Source organism: Erythrolamprus reginae, chromosome 2, assembly GCF_031021105.1.
Source record: "Erythrolamprus reginae isolate rEryReg1 chromosome 2, rEryReg1.hap1, whole genome shotgun sequence".
Taxonomy (NCBI): Eukaryota; Metazoa; Chordata; class Lepidosauria; order Squamata; family Dipsadidae; genus Erythrolamprus; species Erythrolamprus reginae.
The window spans coordinates 30,706,353-30,719,167 of record NC_091951.1 but is presented as its reverse complement, the minus strand read 5'-3'; the positions used below and the strand labels follow the sequence as shown (position 1 = coordinate 30,719,167).

Below are 12,815 nucleotides of genomic sequence, written 5' to 3'. Positions count from 1 at the left end.
TGAAAAACAATCATGTCACTTTCCCCCCCCCAGTACCTGTTGTGGTTAGCTCTGGCCCAGCTCCTGCCCCAAGGACTGTGGATGTGGGGGAGACATCCACATGCTGCAGGCCTGTTTTGCTCCCCCCACCCGTGGAATCTGATGAAGGCTCCTCTGACCAAGAAGACATGAGTGACAGGGAGGAGGAGAGTGTGGCAGACAGCTCAGAAGGAGATCAATTATCTAGCTCCTCCTTGGATTCAGAACAAGAGTTAATGATACAGCCACGCATGCGGAGAGCGATGCATAGGCAACAACAACGGAGAGATTATTATCAAAGAAAATGAGGCCACCTGTGGTTGGGTGGGGCTGTGGTGATTAGTGAGGCTGCTATAAGTAGCAGCCTGTGGGTTTTGCCATTGTGGAGGATTATCTGATCGTTGTGTTTCGTGACTGTTTTACTGACTTTGACCTTTTGTGTGCTGCTTTTTCCCCGCTTTGAAACTAAACCAGGGCAAAGTGTGTTTCACTTTGTTAAAGAAGAAGGACTGTGAATTGCCTCACAGCTGCAAGCTAAGTATCACAGAACTGATAAGGGACTTGTACAAATTACCAGTTTGTTTGGAGACAAGTGCTCTTTGCTATACCAAAAGAGGGCTTGGTTTAAGTGACTTTTCATTATAAAGAACATTGTTTTGAATTTTCAAACGTGTGTGTGTCTGAAATTTGTACCTGTGAATTTTGGGGAGGAGTCTACCAGAGAGCCCGACAGAACAGTACCGTTGTAACTTTTGAATGGTCGCTGAATGAACTATTGCCGGACTACCTGTACATGCCTGGAAGAGAGAGGTTAAGGCAGAACACAATAATCCCAGCATTGATGGCCAAGTCAAGGTGTTCTTACCTGTAGACAAAGCCCTGGATAATGGATGTTCGTGTTTTGGTCTCTCCGGCTCATGGTTGCTCTCTTCCACTCCACCGAAGGAGGAGAATCGGTCTCCAAAACACTGTAGCAAATCCACGGGCAAGTCGTCAACCCCTTCAGTCTCGTCATACGGTTCTTCCGAGTACTCCGAAAGCGCGTCGGGGTCAAGACGGGTACCGGTGGCCTCCGGAGGGTCGCTATCCTCCACGATTTCTCTTTCGAACTTGCTGTCGAACTCTAACTCGGGATCGTGGGCTCCGTCCTCTTCGTCCTGCTCCTGCTTGACCTCCTCACACATGGATGAGGTGACCGTGATACCATTCTCATCGATCACCCGCACCTCCATGGGGAGGTGGCTTCCTTGGAGCACCGAGCACATGGAGTTGGGCGGGTCTTCTCCCTCCGGCGACTGTTCCTCAATTTTGGGAGTGACCACCGCCAGTTGGTTGGGGGTAGGCCAAGGAGAGGAATGTCCCCGGTGCTTTTGGATAGCCAAGCTCCGGTTGGGTTGCAAAAGAGGCCTGTGGCAATGAGTGGGGGACACCGTCCCAGCCTGGAGAAGGCGAGGTTGTTTTTGAGGGGGCTGCTGTAGGTGGGATTTGCTTTGGCTGGCTGTCCCAGAAGACCTCAGCCCCGACGGACTAATTAAAGATGGCCTCGCAAGTAAAGACGCCTGCCCAGACGTTCCTGGAGCCGGCGAGGAAGCTTGCCTGGACCACTGGCCCTTATCGCTGCTGTTCGAAGAGTGCTTGGCGTCTCTTCGGCTGAGGAGGATGGTGGCTAGCTTGTCGTAGAACGGCATGGTCCGCACTTCGCCAGCGCCGGGGCATTTGTTGTGAGTGGTGACCTCCTTAAATTTCTTCTTCAGCGCGTTCATCTTCTCACGGCACTGGCGAGCTGAGCGGTTGAAACCCCGCAAACCCATTTCGTTGGAGAGCCAGTTGAAAACCACCTCGTTGTGGTAAGTGTTCTGGAGTTCATTCTGGACTTCCGGGCTGATCCAGAGGTCGACAAAAAGACCGATCTCTTCCTTGCTCCAGAACTTGGCCCTTTGTCTCTGGGACTCCTGAGTGTCTTTTGCGACAGCAGGATAATTCGGCAACAGGGGCGTCCGGCCTGCCACAAGAACACAAATTCAGACGTTGTTATTATTATTATCATTTTTATCGTAAAGCTTCAGAAGCGTTAAGGAGACTTTGAACACACCCAACACTTTTTTAGGATGCCAACTCGCATTTAATCAAAAGCTTTTTTGTTACAATGAGATTTTTCTTCGTATTAATGATACAATTTATAAATGATGAAAATGTCATACATTTGGAGTTCATGGACATTTGGATTTAATGAATAGCATCTCCCAGCCACCTAGTCCATTAAATCAATGTTTTGCTGTATATGAAATACTTTCTTATTTGGGGTAAATTGTCTAGGACAAAGTTGGTTTTTCTTTTCCTTCCTTCCTTTCTTTCTTTCTATCTTTCTTTCCTTCCTTCCCTTCCTTCGTTCCTTTCTTTCATTTAAAAGTTACCTTTCCTCCAAGGCCCTCAAAATAATATCCAGAACTCCAATTTTCTGTTACCCCAAATTAGCCTATACATCAGTGTTTCTCAATTTTAGCTATCATATTTTTTGGAGAAAATAAGCCTCTTTAAAAGAGGCTGAAAATTTGGGTTCATCTTATATTCTGAATGTAGCTTTTTAAAGCTTTTCTCTCAGCCCTAACAAGGTGCTAATGCAGGCTTTCCCCCCCCCCCCCATTGCTAATAGCTCAGAACAATGTTTTTTCCAGGCCTAATGAGGTGCTACCGATCTTCCTAGCTCAGGGGTCGGGAACCTATGGCTCGCGAGCCAGATATGGCTCTTTTGATGGCCGTATCTGGCTCGCAGACAGGGCTCCTAGCACTGAGCTCCCGCTCGCAGCTGTCCCCTGGCTCCTGCTCGATGCCACGGTTTTCGGCGCTGTCCTGCTGGGCCCCAAAGACGGAAGGCAGGAAGAAGGAGAGCTCCATTCTTCTCGCCTTTTTCCCGCCTTCCGTCTTTGGGGCACAGCAGGACAGCGCCGAAAACCGCGGCATCGAGCAGAAGCCGGGGGACAGCTGCAAGCGGGAGCCCCAGGAGGGAAGTACCAGCAGCGCCCCGCCCAGCTGAAGCTTCACTGGCGTCGGCGGCAAATGTCCTTTGTGGCCCGGTGGGAGGGGGGGGCTGCAGCGGCCGCAGGCAGTCGCAGGGAGATGGCGGCGGTGAGAGGGAGCTCCAGCTGGGCTGGGGGTTCGGGGGGGCCATGAACGCCGCCCGGAGCCAATGGCTTCTTTTGGGCTTACTTGAATTCCTGCTGCTGGTAAGCGCGCGCGGGTGGCCGGGTGGGAAGGGCGAGGCGCGAGGGGGAGGCAAGTGGAGAAGCGGAGAGAGAGAGAAGTGGACCAAAAGAAAGAAAAGGGAAAGAGAGGGAGGGAAAGAGAAATAGAGAGGAAGGAAGGAGGGAGGGAGGGGAGGGAGGGAGAGAAGGAAGGAAGAGAAAGGAGGGTAGAAAGAGAGGGGGAGAGAGAGGAGAGAGAAAGGAAGAGGAGAGATAGAAAGGAAGAGAGAGAAAGAAAGAGGGATAGAAAGAGAGAGAGAGTGAGAGATGCTCAGTGAGCCTTTCTTTGAAGTTGCCTTTCTTTCTTTCTTTCTTTCTTTCTCTCTTTCTCTTTCTCTCTTGCTCTCTTGCTCTTTCATTCTTTTTTCTTTCTCTTGCTTTCTTTCTTTCTCTTTCTTTCTCTCCTTCCTTCCCTCCTTCCATTTCTTTCATTCCCCCTCTCTATTTTTATTTCTCTTTCATTCTTTCTTTCTCTCTTTCTTGCTTTCTTTCTTGCTCTTTTTCTTTCTCTCTTTTACCTTCCCTTCCTCTATTTCTTCTTTTCTTTCTCCTTCCTACCTTCTTCCCTCCCTCCCTTCCTTCAGTCCTTCCTCTCTTACTCTCCCCTTTCATAAGTTTCCTTGCTTCCTTCCTCTGTTCCTGTCCCTTCCCCCTTTCTTTCTTTCTTTCTTTCTTTCCTTCCTTCCCTCCCTCCATTTCTTGCTTTCCTTCTCCTTCCTCCCTTGTTTCCTCCCTCATTCCCTTCTTTCACTCCTTCTTCTCTTACTCTCCCCTTTCACACCTTTCCTTGCTTTCTTTGCACCCTTCCTCTGTTCCTGTCCCTTCCCTCTTTCCTTCCTTCCTTCCCACCCTCCGTCCATTCATTCACCCATTCCTCTCTTGATCGCCCCTTTTACCATTCCTTCCTTCCTTCCTTCCGATGTGGGCCTGGGCCAGCAGAGTAGTTTGCTTTTGCACCCCGTCTCGAGCTCCCTTGGTGCCAACCCGGCCCTCCCCACTTCAGAGAGAAGGGGGAGAAAGAGAGAGAGAGAAAGAGAAAGAGAAAGAGAGAGATAAAAAGAGAAAGATAGAGGGAGGGAGAGAAAGAGATAGAAAGAGACAAAGAGAGGGGGAGAGAAAGAGAGAGAGAAAGAAAGAGAGAAAGGGAGATACGTACGGCTCTCGCGGAATTATATTTCAAAATATGTGGCGTTTACGGCTCTCTTAGCCAAAAAGGTTCCTGACCCCTGTCCTAGCTCTTAAGGCTTGTAGGGTTTTTCATTGTTAACTCTCTCCAAATAAGGTTTTTTTTTAAGCCTTAACCAGGGGATAAAATATGTGCTGAAGCTGACTAGACTAAGGACACTAGCCAGGTGAATACCTGGTAGTCAGATCCCCCCCCCCCCATTTTCCCTCTCTAAAAACTAAGGTGCATTTTATACTCCAGTGCATCTTATATTCCGAAAAATATGGTACATTAGGCTCTGTGGATATCAATTCCCAGAATTAATTAATTAATTAATTTTTATTTATTTATTTGCATGTAACAATCCAATCCAATACTAAAGTAACTTAAAAAAACCTTATTATAAAAACCAAACATACATACAGATATACCATGCGTAAATTGTAAAGGCCTAGGGGGAAAGAATATCTCAGTTCCCCCATGCCTGACGGCAGAGGTGGGTTTTAAGAAGTTTACGAAAGGCGTGGAGGGTGGGGGCAGTTCTAATATCTGGGGGGAATTGGTTCCAAAGGGCCGGGGCTGCCACAGAGAAGGCTCTTCCCCTGGGTCCCGCCAAACAACATTGTTTAGTTGACGGGACCTGGAGAAGACCCACTCTGTGGGACCTAACTGGTCGCTGGGATTCGTGCAGAAGAAGGCGATCCCTGAGATAATCTGGTCCGGTGCCATGAAGGGCTTTATAGGTCATAACCAACACTTTGAATTGTGACCGGAAACTGATCGGCAACCAATGCAGACTGCGGAGTGTTGGTGTAACATGGGCATATTTGGGGAAGCCCATGACTGCTCTCGCAGCTGCATTCTGCACGATCTGAAGTTTCCGAACACTTTTCAAAGGTAGCCCCATGTAGAGAGCATTGCAGTAGTCAAGCCTCGAGGCGATGAGGGCATGAGTGACAGCCAGCATGCTATCTAGGGAATTGCGAGAGTTGAAGTCCACACATCCTAACATTGCTAAAATTGGGAATCATTGTTATACAGTAGTCCCTCACCTATCGCTGGTGTTACGTTCCAGACCTGGCCGCGATAGGTGAAATCCGCGATGGGGAATTTATCGACTGATAGTACCTATTTAAGTATTTATATTATAATTGTTTCGTAAGTTTTCATTGTTTTAAGTGTTTATAAACCCTTCCCACACAGTATTTATTTTAGATACAGTATTTAAATACAGTATTTACAATTTTAGATTTTTTTTTTTTAAACCTGCCGATCGAGTTCAGCGGGCTGTTTAAATCTGCCAATCGACTTCCTCAGAAACCCGGGATGAAGTGAAGCCGCAGTAGGTGAAGCGTGGTATAGCGAGGGACTACTATACACTGCGAGAAAATTTTCTAATTGTCTCTCAGGAAACTGATGGATGAATGAAGATCAAAAACCAAGGGAAAAAAAACTCTACTGACAAGCCAATGAGAAGTTCTGAAAACTCCCTGCAGGTGGTATTTGTACCATGCAGTATTTTGTTTCTTCTGGAAGCTATCAACAGATGGCAGCACTAGGTTGACCTTGCCTGAACTCAGAAGCTGAGAAAGGATCTCACCTAGTTAGTATATTGAGGGAAGACTTCCCCAAAAATCCAGAACTATAGACTAGTCAGAGAAGGTCCTGCCTTCTATCACCAGTAGACGAACCAAGTGCAAGGTCCCATACTATTTATTATCTCAAAAGCTTGGAAAGGCTTGTATGGAGAGAAGGCCAAAAATGAAGAAAACAGACCGGCCTGCAGATAAAGCATCTTTTGCAGTAAAGACCTAAATGCAGTTTGTCTTTCAGGGATTCTCCTCTAGAGTTAAAAAAAAAAAAAAAGCCACAGTCCTCCAGAATGTAGAGGCTCTGTTCTCATCATTCCTGACAAGCATTCTGGTAGAAACCAGAATATTCTAAAGCAGTTTCAACAACATTAAGATGGATGGACTTCAGCTCCCAGCATTCTCCAGTCAATATGCTGGCTGAAGAATTCTGGGAGTTGAAGTCCGCCGAACTTAGTATTGGAGCGCTGCTGTGGCTCAGCAGTTAAGAATCACCTCTTATCACCTGGAAAGCCAGCAGTCCAGGTTCAAGGCCCAAGTGCACCCGCGATGGGGTGAGCTCCTGTGTTTACCTCAGCTCCTGTCAAACCAGCCATTTGAGTAGATAAATAGGTACCATTTGGTGTGATGTCATGCTGGCCACATGACCGCAGAAACATCTTCGGACAGCCCTGGCTGAAAGGCCTTGAAACGAAGATTAGCACTGACCCCCCTATAGTTGGCAATGACTAGTGGAGTAAAATCTGCAGGGAACTCTTAATATTAACACTTAATACTAAAATGTTGGTTATCACCTTTACAGCCACCTTTAGATGGCTTAGAACCAGATTACTTACGGGACCGTCTTCTGCCTCACACTTCCCAGGGGCCGATCAGAACCCACAGGGTTAGCCTGCTCCAGGTCCCGTTGGCCAAATAGTGTCGACTGATGGGACCATGGGGGATGGCCTTCTCTGTGGTGGCGCCGGCTCTCTGGAACCAGCAATCCCCATGGATCTGCGCCACACCCATCCTTCTGGCCTTCTGGAAGGCCTTAAAAACATGGCTTTGCCAGCAGGCCTGGGACCATTGAACTCTGCTCCGGCCTACAAATGATGAATGTTTTTGTAATGGGGTTTTATGGTTGTATATGGTTTTGTTATGTATGCCGCCCAGAGTCCGTCAAGAGTTGGGCAGTCTATAAATCCAATCAATCAATCAATCAATCAATCAAGATTTGTATGCTACTCCGAGTCTCCGGAGAGGGGCGGCATACAAATCTAATAAATAAAATAAAATAATAATAATAATTTATTAGATTTGTATGTCGCCCCTCTCCGAAGACTTGGGGGGGCTCACAACAACGATAAAAAACAATATTATAATGGCACAAATCTAATATTAAAAAAACCTAAAAACCCTATCATAATTAAAAACGAAACAGCACATACATACCAAACATAAATTATAATAAGCCTGGGGGAAAGATGTCTCAAATCCCCCATGCCTGGCGGTATAGGTGGGTCTTAAGTAGTTTACGGAAGACAAGGAGGGTGGGAGCAGTTCTAATCTCCGGGGGGAGTTGATTCCAGAGGGCCGGGGCCACCACAGAGAAGGCTCTTCCCCTGGGGCCCGCCACACGACATTGTTTAGTCGGCGGGACCCCGAGAAGGCCAACTCTGTGGGACCTTATCGGCCGCTGGGATTCGTGCGGTAGCAGGCGGTTCCGGAGGTATTCTGGTCCAATGCCATGTTAAATTAAATTAAATTAAATTATTAAATTAAATTAAATTAAGTGTAGTTAATCGTTGTTGAGTCATATCTTAACAGTCTCCTCTTTGTACAGGAGTACAACACCATGCCCTTCAGGAAACGCTATATCCAGCTTTCAGTTCTGATCACATTGTGCAGAGTGTCCTCTAAGATTAGGGAGGTACAGGTAGCCCTCGACTTACAACAATTCATTTACTGACTGTTCAAAGTTACGACGGCACTGAAAAATGTGACTCACGACCGTTTTCCCACAGTTATGATATTTGCAGCTTCCCCAGGATCGTGGGATCAAAATTCAGTATGCTCAGCAACTGTTTCAAAATTTGATGACCCAGGGGTCACGTGACCCCCTTACGCGACCTTCGGACAAGCAAAGTCAATGGGGAAGCCAGATTCGCTTAGCAACTGTGTTATTACCATTAACAACTGCAGTGATCCACTTGTAACAGGTGCAGCAAGAGATTGGTAAAACGGAGAAAACTTATTTCACACACCTTTCACCAAACAACAGAAACTTGGGGCTCCCTTGAGGTTGTAAGTCGAGGACTAGCTGTATAAAATAGTGGGTGGAAGCACAGGGCAATTGTCAAGCCAGGAGAGAAAAGCGAGAAAGGTCCTTGTATGGGGGAGGGACTTTGCATTCTTACCCAGTGCCATGACATTCTGATAGCTGTCCTGCATGGCTTCTTTCGGGAGGGGTCTTTGCGCCCGATCAACAAAGCTCACTTTGCTTCTGAGAAACATATGACCGCATCATGGGACGACACAAAGCCTGGAAGTTAGGAGCGGGATAAGGGGTGGGGAGGGGGAGGGAAGAAGAACAATTCAAGATCTAACTCAAGGCAAGATGGACGATGGTCGGAACCACCAACAGTGTTATTCCTATTTCATCTTTACTTATCTATCACATCTAGGAACTGCCCATGTAGCTCACACAGAAAACATATTTTTAATATAATTGCTTCTTAGTCTGATCTTACTCATTTTCCTCCAGATCTGGTTTAAATCGATTTAAATCACAATTAAAAATAAATAAATAAATAGTTAGATAGATAGATAGATAGATAGATAGTTAGATAGTTAGATACATAGATAGTTAGATAGATAGATAGATAGATAGATAGATAGTTAGATAGATAAATAGTTAGATAGATAGATAGATAGATAGATACATACATACATACATACATAGTTAGTTAGATAGATAGTTAGATAAATACATAGATAGTTAGTTAGATAGATAGATAGATAGATAGATAGATAGATAGATAGATAGATAGATAGATAGATAGATTTAAATCACAATTGAAATCACAGGTTAAAAGGCTCGATTTAGTTTAAATTAGATTATTAGGGCTGGAAGGGACCTTGTAGGTCATCTAGTCCAGTGGTCCCCAACGTTTTTCCCACCAGGGACCAGTTTCAGCAAGGCAATTTTTCTATGGCCCAGTGGGGGCGGAAAGGGGTGTGGTTGGGGGCGGGATTAAGCATGGGGGTGCTGGTCCTTTCCCGCCATCGCCCTGTGGCCAGCAGAACCTGCCTCCCAAACCCTCTTGCCCGGCGGCAGGTGAAGCGCTGGAGGGAGGGGGTCAGGCCGGCCCTCCTGCCTCCCCCCCCAGCCAAAAACGCAAAGGCGTGCGACGGCAGAAGCCAAAAGAGGCTTGAGCCTCCCGGTCCTTCCCGCCCCTCTGTCCCGTCCATCGCCCTGTGGCCGGCAGAACCTGCCTCCTGAGGCCTCTTTCCCAGCGGGAGATGAAGTACTGGAGGGAGGGGCGGCGGCAGGAGGACTGGCAGCTGCTGACTCCACGGACTGGTGCAACATGCCCCGCGGCCCGGTACTGGTCCGCGGCCCGGTGGTTGGGGACCCCTGATCTAGTCCACACACACACCCCCCCCCCGTTCAAGCAAGAGTCCCTACACCATTTTAGACAAATGGCAGTCCAATCTCTGCTTGGTGGGTTTCCACCCATTATTCCTTGTCTGGCCTGGTGCCTTAGAAAACAGTCTGACCCCCTCCACTGCGTGGCAGCCCCTCAAGTATTGGAACACTGCTATAATGTCTCCCTTAGACCTTCAACTCAATTTAAATCATAACTTTTAAAGAACTGAGGCTCCTCCTCTGACCCGCTGTTGATTAACCGATAGTCTAACAATAATTAATAATAATTTATTAGATTTGTATGCCGCCCCTCTCCGAGGACTATATCTAATATTGCAGATATATATTCTTCAATAACTAAACTCCATTTCATCCTGAATAAACTTAATAATAATAATAACAAAAACAGCAATAATAACAACAACAACAACAACAACAATAATATAATAACAAAAGTTGGAAGGGACCTTGGAAGTTTTCTTCTCCAACCCCTTGCTTAGGCAGGAAATCCTACACTACTTCAGACAAATTGTTATCCAACATCTTCTTAAAAACTTCCATTGTGGGGGAATTCACAACTTCTGGAAGCAAGCTGTTCAATTAATGTATTGATTTATCTTAAGCAGAAAACTACCTTTGGATGGATTTTTGCTGCAAAAGCATTTTATTAAAATAAAATTGATTTTAAAAAAATGAAAAATCCGATTTAATTTTTTTTTAATCTGATTTTTTTTTAAAAAAAATCCCATCAATTTTTATCCACCCTGTTTTCCTCTGGTGTTAATTATTTTTTAATGTCACTTTGGTGTAACAACTTTGGGAAGTCTCTGGTGGATCACACACCCAAGGCCTTTGAGCCCAGGTCCATACAAAACTATCAACTAGAAAAACAAACAAAACCATTTTGAATTCCCAGTCTTCGTGATTTAAGATGTATAAAGAGCTGAAAGATTCTATTTTCACCAATGAATTGATCAGCTCACATTTATTTATCTGGAAGTATCAGTTTTAAATGGGCCAGACAGCAAATGAAAGGTGCACATAATATGAGATGTGAAATTGGGCTGTAAAAGAGTTGACCCATTAATCATGCCACCAATGAACAAATGAATAAATGTTTCTCACTTCCAGAAAACCACGGTAGGATAAACACTAAGAAAAGCAAAGTCTAGTTTATATCCTATCTTTTTTCCAAAAGCGTGAAACACCATCCAACTCATCACAGTAGGTCAGAAGTTCTCAAGGATTCTTCAAGAGCATTTCTCCTTTAAACACTTCCTGGACTGACCATGTGACCTGGCAACATTGTGTGGTCATACGGACATTCCAGGAAGTGCCACACAGCAAGAGCTTCTGCTGTGAGCATGAAACGCTTTTTGCTATCAACGGAAAGAACATGTCAAGAGCTTTAGCTATATATACCCTCTGTAGCAGTGTTCCTTAGCTTGGTAACTTTAAGATGTGTGGGACTTCAACTCCCAGAATTCCCCAAGCCAGCATGACTGTTAGGGGAATTCTGGGAGTTGAAGTCCACATATCTTATGGTTGCTGGGGTTGAGTAACACTGATCTACACATTCAAATAACCTACTCCACACACAAAAGTTACATTTGGATAAAATTCAAATATAAATCCAGCAGAGTACGAATCTGTCATAGAAAAGAGGTTTTACCCACTCCGCTCATTCATTTTTTCCCTCCATTTTATCTCATTTAATACAGGAGCAGAAGAAACAATAGAAGGTGCAACATTTCCATAAAAACAGTGTGGATTTAATCCTACCGGTAGGAATGTTCAACTTCAATCAGTCTGAACAATGGTTTATGTTTTATGGGGTATCCCAAAGCGGGCAAAGATCTGGTTTACAATGATAGTCCAGACGTTTTAAGGCAGTGGTTCTCAATCTGGGGGGTCAGGACTCCTTTGGGGTTGAACGACCGTTTCACAGGGGTCATCTAAGACCATGGGAAAAGACAAATTTCCCATGGTGTTAGGAATTAAAGCTTCTATTCTGGCACCTTGCCTTTCCTTTCTCTCAACTTATCATATATATTTTCTTTCTTTCATATATCCTCTCCTCTAAGTTCACTTTTACCCTTATATATATTACTACACGTCTATTTTTCTTCCTATGTATTTGTGTATTGGACAAATGAATAAATAAATAAATAAAATAAACATTTTTAAAATCCGACCAATCAGGCGTTTACAGTGGGGCTGTCCCTCTGACCTTCCTGCCAATTAGCTTAAAGTTCTGTTGGGAGAATTGGCGCTAGACTTATGGTTGGGGGTCACCCCAACATGAGGAACTGTATTAAGGGGGTCACAGCATTAGAAAGGTTAAGAACCACTGTTTTAAGGGATGAAAAAGGTGTCTTAAACACCATAAGTGATCCATTCCGCCCCTTAAGGATATCACATTTGCATAAATGGGGGAGGGGGAGACCACCCCATTGGACCTTATTATTTATTTAATTATTCAATTTTTTTTATGCCACCCAACTCTCTAGGGACTCGGATGGGACTTACCTGGGAAGATTTGAGGGTCACTAGAGATAAAGGTAATCCAATGGACTCGGGTTGTTTGTACATCACTGTTTCATAAAATAAGTTACTCTAATGCTCAAAATCAAGCCACACCAGGTGATACAGTATTTTCATGCAAGCTTACATAGAAATGGGCCCTTTTGAGGGACAGAGTGATCCAGGTGCTGATATGGAAGTAGGCCCACACCAGGATCTAGGTCCAAGGAGACACCTTCAGGAACAGGCTGCACAGATCCTGTCAATCTGCTCAGATCCCTAAAATTAAAAGAAGTGAACAAAAGGTTAGGGCTGTTTACCTGAACTCACTAGAATTCTGCACACAAAAAGACCCTCATTTTTCTCCAGCATATTAAAAACACCTCTAGTCTAATTTTCTTTCACCTTCACTCTTAGCAAGCCATAGTCCCTGTCTATGGAGATTCTCAGTCATCCAGGTCAGGGTTGTCCCAAAGGTGCTTTTTCAAGAGACAACTGGAGTGTCTTTTGTTTTTCCTTGAAAACATTTAGCTTCCGTTCTAAATTGAAACAGCACTTCAGATGTTTGTGAGTGACATAGGGGAAGGTTTGGTAGGGAAGGTTTGCCTATTTGCCGATGACTCTAAAGTGTGCAATAGGGTTGATAT

General features: G+C 45.1%; 1 protein-coding gene across 1 annotated transcript in view; it reads right to left on the bottom strand.

Moving 5' to 3' along the window:
• The window catches only part of LOC139163103 (uncharacterized), a 44,320-nt gene that overhangs the window by 17,453 nt on the left and 14,052 nt on the right, over positions 1-12,815 (bottom strand). Inside the window, exons 2-4 of the mRNA XM_070744050.1 lie at positions 12,317-12,447; positions 8,414-8,538; positions 884-2,020 (exon numbers count right to left, since the gene is read on the bottom strand). Coding sequence (XP_070600151.1) covers positions 884-2,020; positions 8,414-8,510 — 1,234 coding nt within the window. The 5' untranslated portion in view covers positions 8,511-8,538; positions 12,317-12,447. The remainder of the gene's footprint in view (positions 1-883; positions 2,021-8,413; positions 8,539-12,316; positions 12,448-12,815) is intronic.